This window comes from Mobula hypostoma, chromosome 1, assembly GCF_963921235.1.
Source record: "Mobula hypostoma chromosome 1, sMobHyp1.1, whole genome shotgun sequence".
NCBI lineage: Eukaryota > Metazoa > Chordata > Chondrichthyes > Myliobatiformes > Myliobatidae > Mobula > Mobula hypostoma.
The window spans coordinates 194,133,681-194,155,145 of NC_086097.1; the positions used below are offsets into that span (position 1 = coordinate 194,133,681).

General features: G+C 42.8%; 1 protein-coding gene across 2 annotated transcripts in view; it reads right to left on the minus strand.

The window, feature by feature from the left end:
- The window catches only part of emilin2b (elastin microfibril interfacer 2b), an 88,424-nt gene extending 79,914 nt beyond the window's left edge, over positions 1 to 8,510 (minus strand). For both annotated transcript variants that reach the window (XM_063062458.1, XM_063062449.1), the window contains exons 1-2: positions 8,130 to 8,510; positions 7,601 to 7,726 (exon numbers count right to left, since the gene is read on the minus strand). In XM_063062458.1, the coding sequence (XP_062918528.1) occupies positions 7,601 to 7,726; positions 8,130 to 8,299 (296 nt within the window). In that variant the 5' untranslated portion in view covers positions 8,300 to 8,510. The remainder of the gene's footprint in view (positions 1 to 7,600; positions 7,727 to 8,129) is intronic.
- Positions 8,511 to 21,465: the final 12,955 nt, after the last annotated feature.

Below are 21,465 nucleotides of genomic sequence, written 5' to 3' on the forward strand. Positions count from 1 at the left end.
ACTGAAAGATCAGCAAGTACAATGAAAAAGGCACTAATGCAGAAGCTGTGCAGGTCAGATCAGGCCAGTCTGAGAAGTATAGAGTCTGTTTTCCTTCTGAGTTACGTATCAATGCTGCATTCCTCTCCAGGGTACATTACTTCAGATGCACCAAAGACACAGGGCACAACCAAGTCTGCAAAGGAAGGTAAAACCAGGGCAGGTGGGACAAAGCAAAAATCACTGCACGTGGAATAAAAACAATAAGGGGAGCAGACGGAATGATAGGTTTTTTGCACTAAGAGCACCAGATGGATTGGAGATGAGAAAAAGCAATATTACAGAGATTGTGCAGGTGAATAGATCCCAGAGTTATCTAGATAAAGTAGAAGAGGTATTCAGAAAGGTTCACATGGACCATTTCATCTCAATAAGATACACTAAAGACTGAAGAGAGGAAAGTTGTCAGTGAGTCCTACAACGGAAAAATTGACAGAACATGAAATAAGTGATTCCTTCATTAAGTCTAGAGATGAAGCTACACCAACATCAGAATCTCAGAATCAGATTTAATATCACCGCCATACATCATTAAATTTGTCCTTTCGCGCCAGTACATTACAACACAATAATAAAAACTGTAAATTACAAATATATTTTAAAAAATGGCGCATGGCCAAGTGGTTAGGGCATTGGGCTCACGATCTGAAGGTCATGGGTTCGAGTCTCACCCAAGGCAGCGTATTGTGTCTTTGAGCAGGGCACTTAACCCCACACTGCTCCAGATCACGCAGCTGAAAATGGGTACCGGCAAATGCTGGGGGCTAACCTCACGATAGACTGGCGTCCTATCGGGGGGGGGGGGGGCGGGGAGTCTTGTACTCTCAGTCACTTCACGCCACAGAAACCGGCATAAGCACGGGCCTGATGGGCCACAAGGCTTGGGACAGACTTTAACTTAACTAACTTATATATAAAAAATAAATTAAGTATTGCAAAAGAGAGGGGAAAATACTGAGGAAGTATTCATGGGTTCATTGTCCATTCAGAAATCTGATGGTGGAGGGGAAGAAGCTGTTCCTGAAACATTGAGTGTGTGTCATCAGGTTCTTGTTCCTCCTGCGTGATGGTAGCAATGAGAGGAGGGCATGTCCTGGGTGATGGGGGTCCTTAATGATGGAAGCTGCCTCTTTGAGGCATCACCTTTTGAAGGTGTCCTGGTTGCTGGGAAGGCTAGTGCCAATGAAGGAACTGGCTGAGGTTACAACCTTGTGCGGCATTTTCCAATCCTGCGCAATGGCCCCTCCATACTAGATGGTGATGGAGCCAGTTAGAATGCTCTCCAGATTACATCTGTAGAAAACACCTACACTCCGTCTACCAGAGAAAGCAGGATCTCCCAGTGGCCACACGTTTTAATTCCACGTCCTCCTCTACTGTCAAGATGAAGCCACACTCAGGAACAACACCTTATATTCCATCTGGGTAGCCTCCAACCTAATGGCATGAACATTGATTTCTCTAACTTCTGTTAATGCCCCACCTCCCCTTCGTACACCATCCTTTATTTCTCTCTCTCTCTCTCTCCCCCTCCGCCCCCAACTTTTTTCTCCCTCTGTCCCTCTCACTATACTCCTTGCCCATCCTCTGGGCTTCCCTCCTCCCCCTTTCTTTCTCCCTGGGCTCCCATCCCATGATCCTCTCATATCCCTTTTGCCAATCAACTTTCCAGCTCTTAGCTCCATCCCTCCCCCTCCTGTCTTCTTCTATCTACTCCTATCATTTCAGATCTCCCCCTCCCCCTCTCAAATCTCTTACTATCTCTTCTTTCAGTTAGTCCTGACGAAGGGTCTCAGCCCGAAACATCGACTGTACCTCTTCCTATAGATGCTGCCCGGCCTGCTGCGTTCACCAGCAATTTTTATCTGTGTTGTAGAAATTCATTAGTGTCTTTCGTGACATAGCAAGTTTCCTCAAACTCTGAATGAAATATAGCCACTGTTGTGGCTTCTTTGCAACTGCATAAACATTTTGGACTCAGGATAGATCCTCAGAGATGTTGACACCCAGGAACTTGAAACCGCTCACCTTTCCACTTCTCATGCTTTGATGAGGACTGGTATGTGTTCCCTCAACTTACCCTTCCTGAAGCACACAATCAATTCCTTGGTCTTACATCTGGTGAGTAGGCAGGGTCAAATGATGCCGTGATTGAAGAGAATCTAAATCTCACTACTTAAACTTGTACATTTCTAGATTAAAACTAGTTAAACTAGTCTCTTAAAGGGGAGAAGTCATAAATTAATAGAAAGACATTATCATGCTCATTTGTATTATGTATTAGTGTTCATATGCGCAGTCTAAGAACCTCAAATGAACCAGAATCATGTAGCTCAGTGGTTCTCAACATGAGTTATAATGGTTCCCCACAGGGCCATGCTGGATATCCCAGGGGCCACAGGTAAATAAGCAAGAAACTGGGAGCTACATGAGCTTCTGAATGGGCCATGTTAAGATTACTGTTTTAATGAAATATTACTAAAATATATAAAGAAAAAATTAATGAATATTGCAATTTAACTGGAACCCTGAATGAAACGAATGAGAAAATATGCTACATGATGCAAATGAGACAGCAAAACAACTGTGTGTGTGTGTGTGTGTGTGTGTGTGTGTGGGGGGGGGGGGGGGGCAGTGCGGCACATCAATGTTATCTCCGCTCCGTCTTGTCCATGCATAAATCACCATCACCATTCACACCCTGCAGGACAGCCGGCTGAGCCTCACTACACATCCATCCACAAATCACAAACTGCAGATGGGGCGGGGCTGCCTGCAGCAAGGCCAGTCAGAGAGTAGGCAGGAGGACGCTGGGTCTGTTTGCCCCTCACTGACCCGTGCATATTATAATACTTATAAAACATGTCATGAAGGCTGTAGGTATGGCAATGGGGTCATCGGCCAGAAATGGCTAAAATGCAGATAGGCAAGTATCTGTTAAGTCTACCACTGCATATCTAACACTGCAACACCCATTAAATCCCTAATCTTATCATATTTTGAAAAGAAGTTCAATTCACTTTCCTTGGTGAGTGCGCACACTTTATTGCTACTCAGAATACACACATACAACATCTTAAAAACAGTTACCTAAAAATAAAATTATTTTAAAAATTACTTTGGCTTCAAAAGCCCAAAGTAACAATACAAGTATTTTTTCATTGCTAATTGGAAGAATATTTTATATATTATAAAGTAACCTATTCAGAGATTTGAAATAGTTTTATTTTATTTTTCATATACACCTGTAACATTATATTTAACCATAAGCCATAACCATAAGATACAGGAGCAGAATTAAGCTAGTTGGCCCATCTCATCATGGTTGATCCATTTTTCCCTCTCAGCCTCAACCTCCTGCCTTCCCCCAGTATCCCTTCATACCCTGACCAATGAAGCATCTATCAACCTCTAACTTAAATATACCCAGTGACTTGGCCCCCACAGCTGCCTGTGGCAACAAATTCCAGATTCACCACTCTCTGATTAAAAAAATTCCTGTGCACCTCCATCCTAAATGGGCGCCCTTCTATTCTGAGGCTGTGTCCTCTAGTCTTAGACTCTCGCTCCATAGGAAACATCCTCTGCACATCCACTCTATGAAGGCCTTTCACCATTCGATAGGTTTCAATTCAGTCACCCTTCATTCTGCTGAATTCTAGTGAATACAGGCCCAGAACCATCAACATATTAACATTAACAGAGCTATTAACATATAATAATACCTACAAACTGTTATATTGGAATACTTAGCAGAGTTGACCAAAAAATCTTTAGCAACTAAAAGAGACTATGGAGGGTGGGAGCCTCAGAGGTAAGTGAAAGCCACAAGTGATGCACAAGCAGAAAAAGGATAAGAATCACTGATCCTAGCTTTCTCTCTATTCCCTGCTCATTGCTTTATCGGAAACCACTCTGACTATCCATTGTAAATTGAAGTGTTTTTTTCATCTGTGAAAATCTTATCTTATCGATCTGAGAGTTTGTTGCCTACAGTCACAAGGATCATAAACACCAAAGTAAGCATTCCCAAGTCACTAATGGGGCTTTTTAAAGGCAGACGTCCCACCTCTCCTGGAAGTTCCGGGAGTCTCCCGCATATTGTTAGTGGCTCCCTGATGCCCGCAAATTATATACAATATCCTTCAAATCAATTTTTTTAAGAGCGAGAGAGCAAAAGAGAGAGCAAGAGAGAGAGCACAACAGAGCAAGCAAGCGACAACAAGAGAGAGGGCGAGAGAGAGAGAGAGACACACACAGACAGAGAGAGCGCGCGCTACGGCAGAGTGTTCCAAAAAGGTAAAATATAAAACGTACATCACCCCAGACTACAATAAGGGTACCCATGCCTAATAGGGGTCAAAAATAATGACAGTGTTGCTCGCTGCACTGTTTGCAACTGTGACTTTTCTATTGCCCATGGTGGGTTAAGATTGTAACAGACATGTTGAGGTGAGTTTAACAGTTGTCATTCATTCATTCATTAGCATAGCTAATGTTTTTTAAACTAGCTTGCTAGCTACTAGGGAGCTACTCTATTGCAGACATCCCAGCTCTCCCAGAAGTTCCGGGAGTCTCCCGCAAATTGATGGTGATACCTCCCTGAAATGAGTTTTTGCAGGATGGGATGTCCGTAAAGGAGCATAGTTAACTCAAATCTCACCACTAACTGACTATTATTTACATTCTTTCCTTGCATCTGAAGCTTCTTATAATCAACTAAAGTGTAAGATACCAAGGCTTGATTAAAGGAATGCTGTTTTATAGCACCGATTTCAACTGGCCATTTCAATGGACCTTGATGTGCTTTACAAAATTTGAAAGGATTTCCTTCAGAGAACCTCCCCATCAGCTTAAACTTTTGTTCATTTTGGCAGGAAAGCTTGTCTTAAAAAGTTTGCATTTAAATCAAGGAGAAAGAAGGCAAAAAATATTTTAAAACAAATGTCATTTTTATTTGATAGTGCCACTTCCCTGAAGACTGGCCAGAAATAAAAACTGCAGTTATGAGATAGACACATCTGTCAGATATCCTGGGAAATGGGTCAAGATGCAGGTGGGCAGTGAAGGCACAGCTATACTCAGCTCATCCTGTTCATATGTTACATAGAGGCCCTGCTAAAGGTATTACATGCAACTCAATTCCAAATGAAATTATACAACGTTAGAAATCTTACTGCCAACAAGTTACCAAATTTCATGACACATGCCGGTGATAATAAACCTGATTTTGATCCCATGTTTATATCCTTTTTTTTTGTTACTCAACTTCAGCTGAAGATACTTTTGAAATATATGGTCTGTTGAATTGTAAGGAATTAGTAAATGAGAGGAAACCATTACAACTGTCATAGCACAAAAGAACCAAGAAACTTGAGCAATAGATCTCATAGTATTTCTGTGTTTTACTACAACCTGAAAAAAATCATGTTGGTAGAGATAAAGCTCTCTAAGAAGCTTTACTGCAGATATTATCATTATTTTTGGAACAGTACAAATAGTTCATACTATTCCTCCAAAGAAGTCATGTAGTGTAGATTCAAATTAATTATAGTCCAACTTTACTGTTCAAGTTCCTATCTTTTTTCCCTCTCAAAGTAAGATGCTCCTTCACATTGCAGCTTCACAGATATTAAGAGATCTCGAGAGTTTTTCCAGTGGGCAATTCTTCACATACAAGCTATCACACAATTTGACTGGTATTACAGTCCTATTTTGTTTGTCCTCTACTGACCAGGTAAATGCAAAAAGGGTTGCTATGGCTGAAAGTGAAACAAAAATGAACAAAGGAACCCAACCAACAGACAATCATCTCTTTACTATAACTGCAAGAAAACATGATGATTTTCAGATTCACCTCTTGACACTCTTCCTTCCATTTGGACCTTCCAACTTATTTCCTCTCCTTGTAAAAGAAGGGTGCTAACAACTCCAGCGTACCCTAGTCCCGATCTAAGTACGGCCATTTACAACTAACAGTATCCTTAAAAGCTACAAATTTACATTCCCCAGACTCAAGGCGAAGGTTTTTGGAAAACTACTTCAAACATTGAATCTTAAAAATCATTACCACATTTGAAACAGTTTGTATGCTATTGGAGAATGAATTTGGCATTAAATCCACTTCTTTTCATTCCCGATTACTAAATCACAAATTATTAATGACTAGAACAGGAAATGATGATGTTCTAAAACAATGCAAGACAAAAGAAACTATTGACCTTACTTGGTCAGTTCTAGAAAATCTGACTATGGTCCAGATGAGATGCCGACAGTAATGAATGTGCACTGTGATCTCATGGTGTGTACAGAAATAGGAGCCTGGTCTTAGCACCAAAGAGCCTCAAGACATTAGGGGTGGTTAATGGATATCACTGGGTGATATGAAACACAAAGTGGATATTCTGCTTTCCTACAATATGGAGCATTTCAGCATATGGATGTACAATGTACAGAAAGGTGTACGTTATTACCACAAGACCATGGCATTAATTTGCCCATGTGTGGAATGTGTCCCTAGTTAACGCTCAAAGAATTCATAATACAATTTGGCTCTTAATAAATTTTAAAACTGATGTACAAGAGTTCAATTTTCAGAATGCCAATATTGATACAATGCTAAAACCTTCCTTATGCACAGGCATTTCTGTGAACCTGTACTGCCCATGATATAACAAACCATATATTTTTTGACAAACAGAAAATGCGCTCTGCGGATCCAAACTACAGTAAAGTGCTAAACAGAAAGACCACAGACCCCTGCCATTTAACAACTTTATACTCAGTTTCTATGGTCCATAGTCACTCCTCGCTTTAAACTAGAATACTGTTGTAAATTGGGGGACCGCTACGTCAAGCACCTCCACACAATCCACCACAAGCGGACGTCCCAGTGGCCAAACATTTTAATTCTGAATCCCATTCCCATTCTGGCATGTTGATCCACGGCCTCCTCTTGTGCCAAGAGGCGGCCACCCTCAGGTGGAGGACAACACCTTATATTCCATCTGGGTAGCCTCCAATCTGATGGCATAAATATCAATTCCTCCTTCTAGAAAACAATCCCCCCCCCTTCCATTATTCCCCACTCTGACCTTTTACTTCTTCTCACCTGCCTATTACTTGCCCCAGTTCCCTCCTCCATCACCACCGTCCACTCTCCTCTCCTGTCAGATTCCCTCTTTTCCCAGCCCTTGACCTTTCCCATTTACCTGGCTTCACCAATCTCCTTGCCGCTAGCCTCTTGCCCCTACCCCCTCCTTTTTATTTTAGCATCTTCCCCTTTCCTTCTCAGTTCTGAAGAAGAGTTTAGGCCCGAAATGCCGACAAGCCGTTCATTTCCATAGATGCTGCCTGACCTGCTGCATTCAACCAATAATTTTGCGTGTGAAAGCTACATTCTCGAGTTTGAGGCGCAGGCATGGATAAACCAATGACATAGCGGTGGACCCCAGAAGAGCGGAACCCTATTGTTATTCCTTTAATTTCCACCTCGGGTGGTTACCGAAATGGCAGATCTCCCGGGACGGAGGCGTGGGGAGAAGGGTTTTTTCTTACTTACACCACAACAGATGGACAGTTGGCCAGACCCCAGGGGCAAGGCTGATAGTCGGCCTTGATGTAACTTTGTGCTCCGTCTACCACCGAGCAGGTCACGTTCTTCTTCATAATATAAGCGCACCAGTTCCTGTAGCGGGGGTAACAAGGGCTGTCAGTTTACTGCAAATACAGACCTTAGGGTAAAGCCACAGTTGTGGATGGATCCCACCCTCCCCCCAACCCCCATACAACTACTGACCCAAGGGCAATGCACTAGGTCTTGTTCTCAGACCCAGTCAGTTATGAACGATGGCAAATGCAGTGCATTTTAACTTGCATGGAATCGTAAACTGAACGAGGAGAGATGGAAGGAGAATTACCCACTTATTTAAATCATCGATTTCATCACTTAGTGAATTGCAAAAAAAAGGCTCCAGTTTTTTAAATGCAATGGTAATGTAAGGTGATGCATGAGTAAGGAGAAATACTTTTGTTTCTGGTAGCCACGAGTTAACAGTAAAGTTTTGAAATGCTAAGTAGGGTTGACTTACTTGCCGCGCCCGAGGGCTCTGTAGGCACTGTAGTCCGGAGCGGACCTGGAAGAATACAGATTGTAACTGGCAGATGAAAGAGTTGCTTGCACATCAGACACTAGAAGACTGATGAGAATCAAAGACCAGCTCAGGAAAATCGCCTCGCTCTCAGCTAATCTTCCGGCCATTGTAACGGGGCAGTTTTAATTTGACCACCTTTCCCGGTTGTATCCCACTCGCCAGAACTGCAACCGGCGGCGCAACCTTCTCGGGAGAAGAACCGAAGGGTTTCTGGTCGGACAGGGAAGAGGCCTGAGCAGTGGAACGGGTAGTGGATCTGCCCTTTGGTGAGATGAAGAGCAGATCCGTGCACCGAAGAGAAATGCTTTGGTCTCGGTCTTTTCCTGTTGCTCTGGTCTGAGTTTTTTTTTTACGGAATGACGTTAACCCTTCTGCACTGGAATTTCAGGCACACCACTAGGAACTCTGCTTCACGTTTAAAAAATCTTGGCTTAAGCTCCATCCTTGCGTCTTGATGGTTGTAACTTTACTATATAACCATATAGAGTATGTGGATGAACAATTTGTAGCAGAATTAGGTTCAAAAAGCACAATAAAATACACGAGATGTGGAGAATGTCAGGGGATGCCAAATCGCCACCTCTTCCAAATTACACCACGCCAATTTCGTGAAATAGTAGTTTCTTAGTTTGCCAAAAAAATCCAGCTCGCTATAAACTAGATAAAAATAGGGCATGTTGTAAGTGTGGTGGGACAACTCGTTTTTGGATCATTCGTACAATAATTACATTTGAACAATTATAAGTTTTTGTTTGCATAACGCTAGATAGTAACTTAAAATAATGAAGAAAATTTTGTCCTTCCCGGTAAAAGACGATAGGAAACAAATTCGCGTCGGTGTTTTAAAAAAATAAAACTGGAAATCTGAGTAAGGGTATTGATTTTTTCCCCTTTTATCCTGTTACAGGTGTGTCAGATTGAAGCATAATCAATAAAGGTCCAATTAAAGCTGCACCAATCGTGCTTTTAAATTCCATCTCCTTCATTTCATCCCGTGCTGGTTTCTATGTGTACTTTAATAAAACTGATTGCTTCAGCCCATCTGGTAGTGAATGTGTCTTCAAACTGACACTGTATAATGTAGTGTTGGAACCAAATGCAAAGTACATTTTTCAAAGCTGCACTGACCTGCAAATTAAAGCAAAACTTGAATTATTTAACATTGGAGAATAATTAACAATTTATTGGTTTCTCTGATTTTCACATTTAAAGCAGAAGCTGAATAGTTGCAATTGGGACTCTTCTATTGCTGGATAGAGTGGTGCCTGCCCTGTAATTATAATTGAGTGGTTCCACTCTTAACCAACCAGAGAATATCTGTATTTTTTATTCTTGCATCATTATATCTGGAGTTTCTTTCACATCAAGATCTTCTGCTTGCTGCCAATGTACTCCCACTCAACAACTTAATCTGTAAAAAAAAACCAGATGTTTCATCATGACTGGAAATTAAATATACTTTACATTGCAGAAGAGAGAACAAAGGGTAGAATGGTATGGGGAAAAGGTTGACCAATCGGGTTCCAGTGCTGACTGAACAGACTGGTAGATGTTTGTTAATCATGGCTGGTCTGAAGGAGGTCCAAGTAGAAGATGAATGAGGATAAGGAGGGGAAGAAAGATCATTACTGGAACTGTCGGGATTTAACCACAGCACACACTAGAAATCGGCACTAAAACGGAAAATGTTGGAACAAAACTTCAAAGGTTAAATTTATTAAAGTATGTACCATATACAACCTTGAGGTTCAACTTCTTGTAGGCAGCTGCAAAACAAAGAGTAACACAAAAGAATCCACGTAAAACCACACACAACAAAGACTGAGAAACAACCAATATGCAAAAAAAGGTCAGCAAGACCAAGGAGCTGATTATTGACTTCAGGAGAAGGAAAGCAGTGGTCTATGAGCCAGTTATCATCAGAGGATTAGAGGTGAAGAGAGTCAGCAGCTTTAAATGCTTCAGTGTTATTATTTCGGAGGACCTGTCCTTGGCCCAGCACATAAGTGCAATTATGAAAGAAAGCACAGCAGAGCATTACTAAGGAGTTCATGAAGATTTGGCATTATATCTAAAACTTCAACAAACTTTGAGAGATGTGTAGTGGAGAGTATACTGACTGGCTGCATCATAGCCTGGTATGATTAGATTAAATTCAATTAGATTCAACTTTATTGTCATTGTGCCGAGTACAGATACAAAGCCAATAAAATGCAGTTAGCATCTGACCAGAAATGCAAAGAATAGTGTTATTTACAAATAACTGTGAATAAAAAGTAAGTGCTACAGCACACAAATATAAAAGTACTGAGACAGTACAATATGGGTGCAATACTGCTTAGCGCTGTGATGAGAGGTTCAGCAGGGGCACAGCCTCGGAAGGAGCTCTTCCTGTGCCTGCTGGTGCGGGAGCGGAGGCTCCTGTAGCGCCTACTGGATGGGATGAGAGTAAAAAGTCCATATTTAGGGTGAGATGCATCCTTGATAATGCTTTTCACCCTGCCCAGGCAGCGTTTATGGTAGATGTTCTCAATGGTGGGCAATTAGGTGCTAATAATCCGCTGGGCAGTTTTCACCACATGCTGGAGTGCTTTGCAGTCCGATACGGAACAATTGCCATACCATAATGAGATGCAGTTGGTGAGTATGCCCTCGATGGTACAGCAGTAAAAGTCCATCAGTATCCTGGGACAGAGATGAGCTTTCTTGATGCTCTGCAGGAACTAAAGGCGCTGGTGTGCCTTTTTGATCAGGATGGAGGAGTTCAGGGACCAGGTGAGATCCTCGGAAATGTGGACACCAAGGAATTTGAAGCTTGATACACGCTCCACTATAGCTCCATTGATGTAGATGGGCATGTGAGTGTGGCTCCTAGCATGCCTGAAGTCCACAAAGATCTCCTTGGTCTTCTGGGTGTTAAGGACCAGGTTGTTGTCGGCACACCACATGGCCAGGTGCTGGACGTCGTCCTTGTAGGCCGTCTCGTCATCCCCTCTGATCAGGCCAACCACCATGGTGTCATGGTGATTATGGAGCTAGAAGCATGTACAGGAATGCAGTCATAGGTGAAAAGGGAGTACAGAAGAGGGCTCAGCACACAGCCTTGAGGAACGCCGGTGTTCAGGGTGAAAGTGGAGAAGAGGTTGTCCAACTTAACTGATTGGCGTCTGTTAGTCAGAAAGTCGAAGGTCCAATTGCAGAGGGATACGCTGATACCAAACTGGTAAAGTTTGGCAATCAGCTTTGAGGGGATCACTGTATTGAATGCTGAACTAAAGTCGATGAGCACCATTCTAACATAAGAGTTGGGGCTGTCCAGGTGGGTCAGGGCAGAGTGAAGTGCTGTGGAGGTGGCGTCCTCTGTTGACCTGTTGGTACGATAGGCAAATTGATGGGGTCCAGGGTAGTGGGCAGACAGGATTTCAGATGTGATAGAATCAGTCTGTCAAAGCACTTGGCAATGATGGGGGTGAGTGCAACTGGGCGGAAGTCACTCAGGCTTGTGGCAGTGGAATGCTTCAGCACTGGCACGATGGTGGCGATCTTGAAGCTTGTGGGGACAACTGCCTGGGCCAGGGACAGATTAAAAATGTCCATGAAGACCCTGGCCAACTGCCCCGCACAGACTCTGAGCACATGGCCAGGTATTCCATCCGGACCAGCTGCCTTCCGTACAATCACCCTGCTCAGGGTGGCGTAAACATTGGAAGTGGAAAGTGAGAGAGGCAGTTCACCAGGTGGGAGATCCGCTTTGAGGGTGACCCCTTTGTCCTCTCGGTCAAAGCAAGTGTAGAAGTAAAGTGAGTAGAAGAGCTCATCAGGGAGGGAAGCGGAGCTGGAAGGGGGCACTGTACTAGGTGGTTTGAAGTCTGTAATGACCTGTATGACATGCCACATGCGCCAGGGGTCCGAGGAGTTGAAATGCTCCTCGATTCTCTGTTTGTATGTGTGTTTAGCCTGAGAGATTCCCCTCCTCAGGTTGGCCCTGACTGAGCTGTAAGTCTCCCGGTCTCCAGACCTGAAGGCTGAATCTCTGGCTTTGAGCAGTAGGTGAACTTCTCTGCTCATCCATGGTTTCTGATTGGGGAAAACTTTTATTTGTTTTTGTGATGTCACTGTATCTACACACTTGTTGATATGCTCAAGGACAGAGTTGGTATATAAATCAACGTTAATCTGAGAGTCTGTGGTGGCATGGGCAGCAATCACGCTCCCAGTCTGTGTGCAGGAATTGGTGCTGAAGAGCAGAGTCAGCACTCCCCAGCCAGATCTTAATAGTCTTCATTGTGGGTTTCACACGTTTAATGACCGGGCTACACTTGGAAAGCAGAAACAGTGAAAGATGGTTGGACTGTCCCAGGTGGGGGAGGGTACTGGCTTTGTAAGCATCAGCCACATTTGTGTAGACATGATCTAAGGTTTTATTTCCCCTTGTGGGGCATGAGACATTTTGGTAAAATATTGGAAGCACGGTACATAGGTTGCAATGATTAAAGTCCCCAGCAACAATAAAGGCTCCATCTGGATACAATGTCAGCAGCTTGCTAATAGCAGCACTGAGGTCTTTCATGGCTACTTTAGCATTAGCATCCGGTGGTATTGAAACACCGATGCCCTTGAATGGAAAATCCTACAAAAAGTAATGGATACGGTTAAAGTCATCTCCACCATTGAAGCACATCTATATGGAACATTGTTGCAGGAAATCAGAATCCATCATCAGGAACCCCCATCGCCCAGAACATTTTCTCTTCTCACTGCTGCCATCAGGACGAAAGTACAGGAGCCTCAGAACTCCAGGTTCAGGAACAGTTATTACCCCTCAACCATTAGGCTCTTGAACTAAAGGGGATAACTTCACTTGCCCCATCATTGAAATGTTCCCATAACCTATGGATTCACTTTGAAGGACTCTTCATCTCAAGGTCTTGATATTTATTGTTTATTTATTTATTATTTCTTTCTTTTTGTATTTACATAGTTTTTTTGTCTCTTGCATACTGATTAAACACCCAAGTCGGTATGGTCTTTCATTGATTCTACAATGGTTATTAATCTATTATGGATTTATTGACTATGCCCACAAGAAAATAACCATATATTAATATTTATTATTTATGGTGCAACTGTAAGGAAAACCAATTTCCCCTGGGATCAATAACGTATGACTATGACTATAACCATATAACAATTACAGCATGGAAACAGACCATCTCGGCCCTTTTTGTCTGTGCCGAACTCTTACTCTCACCTCATCCCAGCGACCTGCATTCAGCCCATAACCCTCCATTCCTTTCCTGTCCATATATCCATCCAATTTAACTTTAAACGACAACATCGAACCTGCCTCAACCACTTCTGCTGGAAGCTCGTTCCACACAGCTACCACTCTCTGAGTAAAGAAGTTCCCCCTCATGTTACCCCTAAACTTTTGCCCTTTAACTCTCAACTTATGTCCTCTTGTTTGAATCTCCCCCACTGTCAATGGAGAAAGCCTATCCATGTCAACTCTATTTATCTCCCTCATAATTTTAAGTACCTCGATCAAGTCCCCCCTCAGCCTTCTACACTCCAACAATAAACACCTAACTTGTTCAACCTTTCTCGGTAACTTAGGAGATGAAACCCAGGGAACATTTTAGTAAATCTCCTCTGTACTCTCTCAATTTTATTGACATCTTTCCTATAATTTGGTGACCAGAACTGTACACAATACTCCAAATTTGGCCTCACCAATGTCTTATACAATTTCAACATTACATCCCAACTCCTATACTCAAAGCTCTGATTTATAAAGGCCAGCATACCAAAAGCTTTCTTCACCTCCCTATTCACATAAGGTTCCACCTTTAGGGAACTATGCACCATTAATCCTCGATCCCTCTGTTCTACTGCATTCTTCAACGCCCTACCATTTACCATGTATGTCCTATTTTGATTAGTCCTACCAAAATGTAGCACCTCACATTTTTCAGCATTAAGCTCCATCAACCATCTTTCAGTCCACTCTTCCAACTGGCCCAAATCTCTCAGCAAGCTTTGAAAACCTACTTCGTTGTCCACAATGCCACCTATCTTAGTATTGTCTGCATACTTACTAATCCAATTTACCACCCCATCATCCAGATCATTAATATATATGACAAACAACATTGGACCCAGTACAGATCCCTGAACTACACCGCTAGACACCGTCCTCCAATCTGACACACAGTTATCCACCACAACTCTCTGGTGTCCCCCATTCAGTCACTGCTGAATCCAATTTACTACTTCGGTATTAATGCCTAACGATTGAACCCTCCTAACTGACCTTCCGTGTGGAACCTTGTCAAAGGCCTTACTGAAGGCCATGTAGACAACATCCACTGCTTTACCTCATCAACTTTCCTCTTCAAAAAATTCCATAAGATTTGTCAAACATGACCTTCCGCACACAAATCCATGTTGACTGTTCCTAATCAGACCCTATCTATCCAGATAATTATATATACCATCTCTAAGAATACTTTCCATCAATTTACCCACCACTGAATTCAAACTCACAGGCCGATAATTGCTAGGTTTACTCTTAGAACCCTTTTTAAACAATGGAACCACATAAGCAATACACCAATCCTCCGGCACCATCCCCGTTTCTAATGACATTTGAAATATTTCTGTCAGAGCCTCTGCTATTTCCACACTAACTTCCCTCAATGTCCTAGGGAATATCTTGTCCAGACCCGGAGACTTATCCACTTTTATATTCCTTAAAAGTGCCAGTACTTCCTCTTCTTTAATCGTCACACTTTCCATAACTACCCTTCTTGTTTCCTTTACCTTACACAATTCAATATCCTTCTCCTTAGTGAATACCTAAGAAATTGTTCCAAATCTCCCCCATCTCTTTTGGCTCCGCACATAGCCGTCCACTTTAATTCTCCAAGGGACCAATTTTATCCCTCACTATCCTTTTGCTATTAATATAACTGTAGAAACCCTTTGGATTTACGTTCACCCTACTTGCCAAAGCAGCCTCGTATCTTCTTTTAGCTTTTCTAATTTCTTTCTCAAGATTCTTTTTACATTCTTTGTATTCCTCGAGCACCTCATTAACTCCAAGCTGCTATATCTATTGTAGATCCCTCTCTTTTTCTGAACCAAGTTTCCAATATCCCTTGAAAACCATGGCTCTCTCAAACTTTTAACCTTTCCTATCAACCTAACAGGAACATAAAGTTCCTGTACCCTCAAAATTTCACCTTTAAATGACCTCCATTTCTCTATTACATCCTTCCCATAAAACAAATTGTCCCAATCCACTCCTTCTAAATCTTTTTGCATCTCCTCAAAGTTAGCCTTTCTCCAATCAAAAATCTCAACCCTGGGTCCAGTCCTATCCTTCTCCATAATTATATTGAAACTAATGTTATTGTGATCACTGGACCCGAAATGCTCCCCAACACATACCTCCGTCACCTGCTCTATCTCATTCCCTAACAGGAGATCCAACACTGCCCCTTCTCTAGTTGGTTCCTCTATGTATTGCTGCAAAAAACTATCTTGCACACATTTGACAAACTCCAAACCATCCAGCCCTTTTACAGAATGGGCTTCCCAGTCCATGTGTGGAAAATTAAAATCTCCCACAATCACAACCTTGTGCTTACTACAAATATCTGCTATCTCCTTACAATTTTGCTCCTCCATTTCTTGGTCCCCATTAGGTGGTCTATAATACACCCCTATAAGCGTCACTACACCTTTCCCATTCCTCAATTCCACCCAAATAGCCTCCCTGGACGAGTCCACTAATCTATCCTGCCAGAGCACTGCTGTTATATTTTCTCTGACAAGTAATGCAACACCTCCCCCTCTTGCCCATCCTATTCTATCACACCTGAAGCAACGAAACCCTGGAATATTTAGTTGCCAATCACACCCCTCCTGCAACCATGTTTCACTTAAAGCTACAACATCATATTTCCAGGTATCAATCCATGCTCTAAGCTCATCCACCTTTCTTACAAGGCTCCTAGCATTAAAATAGATGCATTTAAGAAAATGAATCTTAGAGTTGAGTGTGGTGACATACATGTTCGTTGCTAATACATTTACTTTGAATTTTGAGCTTTGATACGCTCAAAAACTTCTATAGTTGTATCGTGGAGAGCATTCTGACAGGCTGCATCACTGTCTGATATGGAGGGGCTACTGCACAGGACCAAAAGAAGCTGTGGAATGTTGTAAATCTAGTCAGCTCCATCTTGGGCACTAGCCTACAAAGTACCCAGGACATCTTTAGGAAACGGTGTCTCAGAAAGGCAGCATCCATTTATTAAGGACCTCCAGCAACCAGGACATGCACTTTTCTCACTGTTATCATCAGGTAAGAGATACAGAAGCCTGAAGGCACACACTCAGCGATTCAGGAACAGCTTCATCCCCCCTGCCATCCGATTCCTAAATGGACTTTGAAGCTTTAGACACTACCTCACTTTTTTTAAAAAACGTTTTTGCACATTTTTTTAATAATCCATCCACTATATGTAACTGATTTATTATTACTATTATTTTTCACTCTCTCTGTTCGATTATGTATTGCATTGAACCGCTGCTGCTAAGTTAACAAATTTCATGTCACATGCCAGTGATAGTAAACCTGATTCTGATTCTGCAGATAGTAAAGCAAAGTAAACAAATAATCACAGAACCTGAGTTACAGAGTATCCAGAATTGAAATCACAGCCACGGAGTCCGATCAGTGCTGAGGTGAATGAAGCAGGTTCCAGAGCCTCACACATCAAAGTTGCTGGTGAACGCAGCAGGCCAGGCAGCATCTCTAAGAAGAGGTACAGTCGACGTTTCAGGCCGAGACCCTTCGTCAGGACTAACAGAAGGAAGAGTTAGTAAGAGATTTGAAAGTGGGAGGGAGAGGGGAGATCCAAAATGATAGGAGAAGACAGGAGGGGGAGGGATGGAGCCAAGAGCTGGACAGGTGATTGGCAAAGGGGATATGAGAGGATCATGGGACAGGAGGTATGGGGAGAAAGACAAGGGGGGGGGAACCAGAGGACGGGCAAGGGGTATAGTCAGAGGGACAGAGGGAGAAAAAGGAGAGAGAGAGAAAGAACGTGTGTATAAAAATAAAAATCATCTGCTCTCAGGATGAGGCTTTTCATTCCAGGACGAAGAAGATGTCTGCCTTTTTAAAGAAAGGGGCTTCCCTTCCTCCACTATCAACTCTGCTCTCAAACGCATCACCCCCATTTCACGTACATCTGCTCTCACTCCATCTTCCCGCCATCCCACTAGGAATAGGGTTCCCCTGGCCCTCACCTACCACCCCACCAGCCTCCGGGTCCGACATATTATTCTTCGTAACTTCCGCCACCTCCAACGGGATCCCACCACTAAGCATATCTTTCCATCCCCTCCTCTCTGCTTTCCGCAGGGATCGCTCCCTACGCGACTCCCTTGTCCATTCGTCCCCCCCATCCCTCCCGGCACTTATCCTTGTAAGCGGAACAAGTGCTACACATGCCCTTACACTTCCTCCCTTACCACCATTCAGGGCCCCGAACAGTCCTTCCAGGTGAGGCAACACTTCACCTGTGAGTCGGCTGGGGTGATATACTGCATCCGGTGCTCCCGATGTGGCCTTCTATATATTGGCGAGACCCGACGCAGACTGGGAGACCGCTTTGCTGAACACCTACACTCTGTCTGCCAGAGAAAGCAGGATCTCCCAGTGGCCACACATTTTAATTCCACATCCCATTCCCATTCTGACATGTCTATCCACGGCCTCCTCTACTGTAAAGATGAAGCTACACTCAGGTTGGAGAAACAACACCTTATATTCCATCTGGGTACCCTCCAACCTGATGGCATGAACATCGACTTCCGCTAATGCCCCACCTCCCCCTTCCCCTTGCACCCCATCCGTTTTTTATTTTTATACACACTTTTTTTCTCTCTCTCTCCTTTTTCTCCCTGTCCCTCTGACTATACCCCTTGCCCATCCTTTGATTCTCCCCCCCCTTGTCTTTCTCCCCGGACCTCCTGTCCCATGATCCTCTCGTATCCCCTTTGCCAATCACCTGTCCAGCTCATGGCTCCATCCCTCCCCCTCCTGTCTTCTCCTATCATTTTGGATCTCCCCCTCCCCCTCCCACTTTCAAATCTCTTACTAACTCTTCCTTCAGTTAGTCCTGACGAAGGGTCTCGGCCTGAAACGGCGACTGTACCTCTTCCTAGAGATGCTGCCTGGCCTGCTGCGTTCACCAGCAACTTTGATGTGCGTTGCTTGAATTTCCAGCATCTGCAGAATTCCTGTTGTTTAGGTTCCAGAGCCTAATGGCTGCATGGCAACAGCTGCTCCAGAACCTGGCAATGCAAAACTCAAGGCTCCGACATCTCCCATCTGATGGCAGTAGCATGAAGAGAGGGAGACAGTCAAATGAAGACAGACATCACTGAACACTGGTATGTTTTCTGCTCTCAGGCCTCTGCTTGTAGGCTCAATAAGGACACACTGCAGGTTGGGTAAGTGAAAGGATCCTACGGAAAATTCTGGCAGTTCTGGACAGTGTTTTTCACCCTCTTGGTTGAACAGAGGAGCACTTTCAGTAATCGACTGAGACAACTGTGCTACTCAAAAAAAAACACTATATGAGATCATTCTTACCCTCGGCCATTAGGCTCTATAATGAGTCAACCTATAGCCGGGGAAGTGATGACCCCCTCCTGTTTGACTGCTTAAGATAACTTATTTTTATTTATTCTTCTTACTTCTCTTCTAATATTGTATATCCGTGAACTTCTAATGCTACTCTGACACTGTAATTTCCTCTGGGATCAATAAGGTATCTATCTATCTAATCTAGCTCAATGCTTTAATCGGAAAGGAGTAATGGAGCTGAGCTTGATTTTGTTTTCCACTTTCAGACCTCAACGTTTGCCTCCAGCGATGGCCACCCTGACCATACCTGCATTCTTGAGCATTAAATTTATGAATCTTTCAGGGGATCATAAAATTGCTAGCTCGTTAGATGGTTCAAGAGTACATTTCTTAAAGGGCAGAACAAACATTTCTTAAAGAACTACTATGCAGGGCAGGGCAGGACAGAGAGAAAACCAGCATTAACATGATTCCATGAAAACCAGTTTGCAAAAGGGAAATATTATTATGTATACTGATTCAATAAGTGATTCACTGCTTCATCTGAAAGGCCTTCTGGGACTTTTAGAAAGCTGAGAATGAAAATCCCAAAATAGTCCTTTTGGAAAGTTGAAAATGGAGGAAAAAGGAAAATGTGTCTGGTTGCTGAAAATAGAGAATAGTTGTGAAGACTGGTAGGTGAGAATACAGGAAGCCTGTCATTATCTCTAGTGGGCAGACACTGGGTGAATGTAGATGTACAGAAAATGGTACGGATTAGATGAAAGGTCTCAACCCAGAACTTCAGTTGCTCATTCTCTCCATTGATGCTGCCTGACAGGCTGGGTTACTCCTTTGGGTGTTGCTGCAGAAAATGGAACAGACTTAGTTTAGAATCACGTTAAATCTGGTGCAAGGGAAGCGTTTGGTAAGGAAAATGGGACCCTCAAAAGCACTGCTGTGGAAGATGCTGTCATAAGAAAACAGTATGACTGATAAGGAGAAACCATGCGAATGGTTGAGGTACTTACATGAAACAGGTTGCTATGAGATGCAGTCAAGATAACTGTGGAAATGAATAGATATCTAATGGATAAGGGTTTACGACCTATCTATACAATGCAACTATAGTCAGTAACAATAAGTCTTTGTGAATGCTGCATTTCATGTTTTCATAACACCAGGGTTGTAGGTCAACTCTAACAAATGGTTCTATGAAGCAAACAAGAGAAAATCTGCAGATGCTGGAAGTCTAAAGAACACTCACAGAATGCTGGAAGAACTCAGCAGGTCAAGCAGCATCTATGGAACAAAGCACAGTTGACATTTCAGGCTGAAACTCTTCAGCAGGGCTGGTGAAAAAAAGATTCTATGAGGCATTTGTAATTATAGTTCAGCTTATGAAACTACTTTGAAGAAATGATAAATAAGCAGTATAGTGGTTCAACAACAATTATACTGCTTTGTCATTTCTCCAAAGTGAAAATTGATGTTCAAATATGCAAAATAAACAATGCAATACTGTCTTTCATATTACAAGATTTGGCAAAATTAATGGTCCTGAAATTGATCTGATGACTTTATTGGGAATTAATTCATGGAGACAGAAATTCTGTTGAAGCACAATAACCCCCACTACAGCTGTCCACCATTTTCTGTACAATAAGAACAGAAAACGCTGGAAACACTCAGAAGGTCAGGCAATATCACTGGGGGGAAAACTTAGGGTTAACATTACAGATCAAAGACCCAATTGTTAAATTTGTTTCTCTTTTCATTGCTGTGGCCTTACCGCTGTCTTTCCAATATTTTCTGTTTCTATTTCAGATTTTTAGATCTGCAGAACTTTTATTTAAATAATGACTTCAGGGTCCTGATCCTCTGTCAGTATCATGTTCATAAATATGGTGTATAATACAAAAACTAAACTTATTTTATACAAAGAATTCATATCTGAGCTCTATTGGCCGAATAGGGATTGGGATGTGTTAATAGAAATGTGGAAAAAATAAAGTGCGTTTAACATAGTAAATGAGTGCTTGATGGCCAGCTTGGACTCTGGGTCAAAGGACATGATTCCACAGAAAGAACCCTGCACCATTTGAGTTGCAGAGAAGTGCCTACATTACACAGATACATCATATAATGTAATAAGCCCAGCTCTGCCTGCCTTTTCATTGGCTACATGGAGCAACCGAGTTTGCAAACCTTCACTGGCTTTACTCCCCACCTCTTTCCCTGCTGCATTGACTGCATTGGTGCTGCTTACTGCACTCGTGCATAGCTCAACAATTCCATCAACTTTGTCACCCACTTCCATCCTGCCCTCAAATTCATTTGGTCTATCTTCGACCCCTCTCCCTCCTTTCTTGTCCACTCATCTCTCCCTACTAATCCTTTACATGTGAACCCATCATTGTTACTTATTGCATCCAGTGCTCCCAGTGCTACGTCCCCTACATCAGTGAGACCCGATATAGATTGGGGGAAATCACTATATTCAGTATCTTCACTCCATCTGCTGCAATAGCTAGAACCTTCCTTTGGCTGGCCATTTTAATTTCACTTCCCATTCCCACACTGATATGACTGTCCACAGCCTCCTGCACTGCCAAATTGAGGTCAGAT